The 6613-nt window shown below is 51.0% G+C and overlaps 1 protein-coding gene; it reads left to right on the forward strand.

The window, feature by feature from the left end:
* Positions 1–280: 280 nt before the first annotated feature.
* On the forward strand, positions 281–6613 carry FFUJ_08638 (probable cell division-associated protein; the record flags this gene model as incomplete). XM_023580637.1 has 2 exons in its annotated part: positions 281–3435; positions 3484–6613. The coding sequence occupies 2 exons, from the start codon at positions 281–283 to the stop codon at positions 6611–6613; spliced, it is 6285 nt and encodes a 2094-aa protein (XP_023433381.1).

The following is a 6613-nucleotide window of genomic DNA, read 5'->3' on the forward strand; positions in this document are numbered from 1 at the left end:
TTGAGACTCGAAACTTCAAAGATCCTCTACCGAGAATATGAGAGCACGGACCATCCGATCCGGCAACCGACAGTTGCTCCGGGCAACCAGTTGTGTTTGCCCATTTCCGGGGCTAGGCCGCCAGGATTAACAAAGCCAACTAATTATTAATTGCGACATAGAGAGACCTGCAGCTTTTCGTTTTCGACTTGCATATTGTACCTGTACTGTACCTCTCTCCGTATTAGGAGCTTTTGGTTTTCGACGACGGCATGGTAACGAAATTACACTCATAATCTAAATGGCTTCACTGCAGGTAAAGGCCGACGCGGCCAAGACAGCTCTAGCCTCAACATCAACATGTACGACTGCCACCGTCGTGACTCTAAAGGAACTACTGTTACCCGACATCGAGACTTCATACACGGCATCACAAACCAATTCGCGAACGGCCTCTAAGACGACGACAAACTCGAAGGCAAAACGAATCGCGGGCGGCAAATCCCAGACAGCAAAGTCTACCAACGAGCAGCTTTCATCGAAAGACCGTGCAGCTCTGGCAACACATGTAATCAACATTTGCATCAAGTCCCTAAATGAAGCTGCGAAGCCTACGACTCCTACGACTCCGAGTAAGCAACAAGCCGCTCAGGGAGACTCCAAGAAAACCTCTGGTCCTCGAACGTTGCGGAGATCCCTATCCGCACCGTTATCACCGCTGCAGCCACGAACTTTGAATCGCGTAGCTACCTTGCCAAACATCGCCGCCAAAGCAGCAATACAAGCGGCAACGCAGTCTACAGGATGTCTCGCCGCTGTCGAGTGCGCGCGCGTGGCTTTCACCTGTCTACGATCTATTATGGGCCCGATGCAGCCGGCACAGACAGATTTCCAACTCGAGAATGGGATGTCAGCATTCATTAGCAAACTTCTGGCGCTCGGGTTTCAAGATCAGGCGTTGAAGGAGCTGAGGGTCTTAAAGCGACGGCTCGATGCTGGAGTTAACAAGTCAACGAAACCGAACTCTAGCGAAGGACAAACAGCTGCTCAAGTCATTTTGGAGTTGCTCGACTATGGTGATAAGATTCCCGATAGCTTGCTACCAATTGTTACAGGTTCCCAAATTCAAGTACTGCGATGGATTGCGCATTCCAAGAAACCAGCTCATATCGAGGCCGTGCTACCACTTCTCGAGGAATCTCATGTATCGTCCCCCATCAACCTCTTAGTGAGGTCGGGGGCCAAGAACGCGAAGGAGACCCAAAAAGCAGCCCGCCAACTCGCCTCACTATCCCAGACTCTTCTTTCACTAGCACCCAGTGTCTCTAGCAAGGAAGACGCAGTTGCGACGGAGTTGAGACTGAGTCCGTCTCCAACTTCAGCTTTCAAGCTGCAAGTGCTCTGTTTCAAGATTCAGCTTAGATGGTGGAAAATGGCTGGTCACCGTGGAAACGTTGAGGACGATATTCTTTCGCCTTTTTCTCGATGCGTTCGCGCATATACTCGACGACAACCACCCACGAATGGACCAACATACGATTTGATTGCTGCATCCTTCAACGCGCTCACGGATCTAGCTGGGCTGCAAAAGTCCCAAGTCAAGGCTTCATTCGACTCTCCCCTAAATTCCATTTACCAACTGCTTGGTATCGCAGCTCAAACGGACCGCCAAAATGATGCAGCATGCCACTGGTTCCAGAAACTGAAGGACATGCTAGAACCTGACGGGGAATCGACTATTCGCACGTTTTCGACTTCAGCCCGCCTTCTCGCTACACTCTTGAAACAATCCAAGCATGATACCAAGACACAACAGCTGGTTCAAGAGGTTACAGAGAGCCTCGAAGGGAGTTTGAGTGGAAACATCACCGACCTTAATGAACTGCTAGAGAGTCTGTCACTCGCTCGACGGTCAGCCGTTGGGTTCCTTGTTAGCAACTCCAATGGTCCGGAAGTAAGAGATGACACCCTAAATTTAATCCGGGAGCATCTGAAGACATTCATTACCAAATTTCCGCGGTTCGGCCGCCGTTGGCTAGGCGCTTCCCCCGGCAGAGACGCTTCAGCCAAATCCATCCTCCAGTTCGACCAACGACGAGAGGTTTTGATGCAGTCCATCAATCAGATCATCGATGGCGCGTTAGTTGTCATTAACGGCGATATCCAGGCTGACTCTATTACTTGGCAGCATATGGATGAGGTTCTCTGGGACTGCAACAAACTGATTGCTGCTGTTCTCGATCCCACGGTTTCAAGGGCACGAACAGAGCAGCTCAGTGGCTATTTTGCGAAAATATCCAGTCTGTATTTTGCCAGGTACAATCAAATACGCAAGGACCTCGGCAAGTCCAAACAGGTCAATAAGGAGGTTCTTCAGTGTTTGAGCAGATCCATTGAGATTATTCAGGATCGGCCCATGGCGCAACAGGAGAAGGCTCATATGTCAACCAAGCTGGAGTTGTTTGCCGATCTCTGCAAGGCTGCAAACCGAAGTGAGGATGCAATAAGAACCCTCCGATCAATCTGTACCAACATGATTGAGGAGGGTGTCTTAGTCAAAGTTACTACAGCGCTGGATTCTCAGCCTCCGAGCATTGCTTGGAGTGCTGATGAAAAGGCAGAGATATTGTCAAGAACACTACGTTCAATTGCTAAGCTTGACCAGTCATGGAACGACTGGGCATTCTTTCTGCCGGAGGGTGAGCGAGCTGCAGTCCTCGAACACTTGATGCAAATCGTGGGAGACGCAGCAGCTAGGGCAGAGCGACTCAAACTATACGATCCATCAGTTCAAGCTCTTCTGCGAATCTACACAGCCGAGCGCTTCCCTATTCGCCGCCTTCGAGTTCTACTCCAGCTGCTCTTCCAGTCCATTGGAGAAGAGAACGAAATGGAGCAAATTTCCAACTTAGCTGGGGAAACAATTCAACAACTGGACAGCAAAGACTACGGCGATGACGGTTCTCTGCTTCGCTATCTTCCGCATCTCAGGACATTACATAAGTCAATGTCTGCATTGGCTGTCACCAGCGCTCCTTTCCCAGTGTTTGCCCTGAGGGAAGCCGTTGTCTCTTGGAAATCGATGACTGAATCATGCATATCGAGAAACGATGTCTGTGAGCGAATCGACAATCCTGATGGTCTTCTGACACACCTGCAATCTGCCAGCCACTTCGCCAACCTTCGGGGTGAGAACAGTCTGCAGCTCGAGATCTTAGAGCTGTCAACACCTCTGTCCAAGATTCTGGCCGAACCGACCTATAACAACATCATCATTAATCATACACTTCTAGCATCACAGCATCTCAATATCGGTCACTTCTCTGAGGCAAAACAAACACTCGATGAGATAAAGAAGCTTTTGGACCAAGCCGACGGTGTCTCTCGTGGCCTGATTGCTGGGTTTCATCTGACACAAGCTGAGTATTACTCTGGCATCGGTAACATCGATGAAGCGTGAGTGCATAACACTCGGAAAATGGAACTATTCTAACTCATTTCCAGCGATTCATCATTAGCGGCTGCAAAGGCAATCTACGATGGATCTGTTACATCGTGGGCATTGTCAAAATCACAAGCCAACATATCTTTAGCCCTCAGCTCGTTCCTAGACTCAGTTCTCGCGTTAAAGCGTGGTCGGATACAAGACGCGCTTACCTGCGTGAAATCAAGCGTTCGGATTCTTTCACACGATTGGTCCAAGATCGAGGCGACAGCATCCCGAGCAGCCGGCACTGGCGCTATGAACGTCTCAACAGCTAGTCTTGATAGTGTCACGGCTGATGCCAAGCTTGGCCAGGTGATCGGTCCTCGATTCTGGGCACTTGCTTTCCCCCTTCTGCGAGGTCTCCTGCATGTTTCTTCTGTCTATGCACATCTTGGCATGTACCAGGAGACCATTTACTACGCAGAGTCGGCCCAAAAGGTTGCTGAAAGCACAGGCTCACCACTCTATCGCGCACAGGTACTCGCTTGGACAGGTTCCGTCTACCACCGAGCTGGAAAGCTAACCAAGGCACTCGATTTCGGCAATGAGGCGTTCAACGAGTTACCGGACGACATCTCAGCTTCTCGGGTACAGGTTGCTTGCCAACTTGGCGGCTTGTTTCGCGATAGCGGCGACGAAAACAAAGCTTGTGAACTACTTCAGCTTGCCGAGGAGACTGCGCAACGCCTTGGCGATCATGGAAAGGTGCTGAGCATCCAGAATGAGGTAAAGAAAACCGCTCCGGTTGCTGCCAAAGCACGGGCAACAGCTTCTACACGCGCTACTCGAACTGCGACAAGGACCACAAGGGCTAAGACTGCTGCAAATCCTGCATCACGAACCCGAAAGCGGGAGGTCGTTGTCAAGGTTCAGCCATCTGCTGCAGAGGTGCTAAAGCTACCGAAAGACGCATACCAGGCTTCTCTCATGGCATCGGTCATCCTATCACGGGCTTTAGGTTTCATCAGTCAGAAGGATTGGGCTTCTGCTTTATCAACTTTGGAGGATGCCAGAGAATTGCCAAAGCTCTTCGGGACTCTATCCCAGGAACAAGTAGTGACTGCAATCTCTCTTATCGGTCATAGCACAGAGCAGATGATTCACGACCCTGTATTCTCTGTCATCCAAGACTCGACCATTTCGTTCCCTGCTATTGCTGCTTCTGACAAGATGAAGGCTTCTCAGGGCCAGACGCCTCCACGTAAAGGACGCGCAGGAGCCGCAGAGCGAAAGAACTCCAAGGAAACCAGTGTTCCTGCGTTCGCTGAAGCATTGAAACAAGCACAAGAACTACTTCTCGAAGCTCATGCTTCGACGCTGTCAACAGCTAATAGCACTATGGTTCATCGCATTTCGGCTTTGCTACAGAACACAGTCATTCTTCTGTCGGCTACGTCTACGACACAATCTAGGGTCCTTGCTGGCTCGGGGTTTGCAACTTTCTCTGTAGACTTGGCTCGTAACGTCACTTGGAAACGTGAGCAAAGCACTCTCCCAACCAAAGAGACCGCTAAACCAGTCGACATTGACTCTGCTCATAACTCAAGGCGGTCTAGCCTTGGACTCACAGCAGACATGGCCCAGTTCCAAAACAACTATATCGACATGGTACCTCACAACTGGAGTGTGGTTTCCATCTCCCTCAGCGACAACCACCATGATTTGTGTATCACTAAATTTCGGGCTGGCCACAGTCCATTCATTCTCCGACTGCCTCTTGAACGTGCCAATTCTCGAGATGCTGACTCGGATATCTTCAACTTCGAGAACGGAAAGGACGAGATGATGGAGATTATTCGGCTCGCTAACGATACGAGTCACTCCGCCAGTCGAGACTTCAGTGTCAAGGGTGCGAAAGCCGCTTGGTGGGCTGAGCGAGAGGCTTTGGATGATCGCCTTAAGGATCTCCTAAGCACTATCGAGACAACTTGGCTAGGTGGTTTCAAGGGTATCTTTTCTCAGCACGAACGCCGATCGGACCTCCTTGCACGTTTCCAGAAGAGCTTTCAACAGATACTCGACAGTAATCTGCCTTCTCGAAAACAAGGACGGAGCAAGAAGTCGACAAAAACACCCAAGGTGGCCCTTGACCCACGAGTCCTTGACCTCTTCATCGGTCTGGGTAATCCCAGTGATCCAGACAGTGATTACGACGAGGCTCTTAATGACCTGCTCTATTTTGTTGTTGACATTCTCCAATTCCACGGAGAACGCAACGCTTATGACGAAATTGACTTTGACGCTATGGTGGTCGAGACTTATGACGCCCTGCGCGGCTACTACGACGCGGCTAAGACGGGATCTGACCGAGCAGAAGGGGCTCACACTGTTTTGGTTCTTGACAAGGCCCTCCATGCTTTCCCCTGGGAGTCGATGCCTTGTATGGAAGGACTTGCAATTTCGCGTGTACCTTCGTTGGCTTGCTTGAGGCAACTTATTACGGAATCGCAACCATCAGCGAGCGATGATAATTCTGAAGACGCGCCAGAGGGCCACTACGTGTCTGCCGAGCAAGGTACCTACATCTTGAACCCCTCGAAAGACCTGGTCAACACACAGTCTACCTTCCAGCCGATTATGAAGGGCCTCGGCAGCTGGACAGGCATTGTTAACCGTGCTCCTGAAGAAGCCGAGTTCGAAGAAGCTTTGTCAAGCTCTGAGATTCTTCTCTACTTTGGACACGGAAGCGGCGCGCAGTACATTAGAGCACGCACGATTCGTCGTCTAGAAAAGTGCAGGCCAGCCACTTTCCTGATGGGGTGTAGCTCTGCGTCGCTAACAGAAGCCGGAGAGTTTGAGTCCTACGGCCCTGTGTGGAACTACATGATGGCAGGATGTCCAGCTGTGGTGGGTACGCTATGGGACGTGACGGATAGGGACATTGATCGGTTCGCGGGCCGATCGTTTGAGGAATGGGGACTGTTCCCCAAGGGCACTTTCAAGGAGAATAAGCGAGTCAAGGGCAAGAGTCGGGCCTCGAGCGAGGACGAGAGTGAGTCGGAGGAAGACGGTCAAGTAATGAACAACGTGTCACTGGCCGAGGCGGTTGGGCGGTCCAGGGAGGCGTGCAAGTTCCGGTACCTCAACGCCGCGGCGGTGGTACTGTATGGCATCCCGGTGTACATCAAGCACAGGGGGGAAGATTGA

This window comes from Fusarium fujikuroi, chromosome FFUJ_chr07, assembly GCF_900079805.1.
Source record: "Fusarium fujikuroi IMI 58289 draft genome, chromosome FFUJ_chr07".
NCBI lineage: Eukaryota > Fungi > Ascomycota > Sordariomycetes > Hypocreales > Nectriaceae > Fusarium > Fusarium fujikuroi.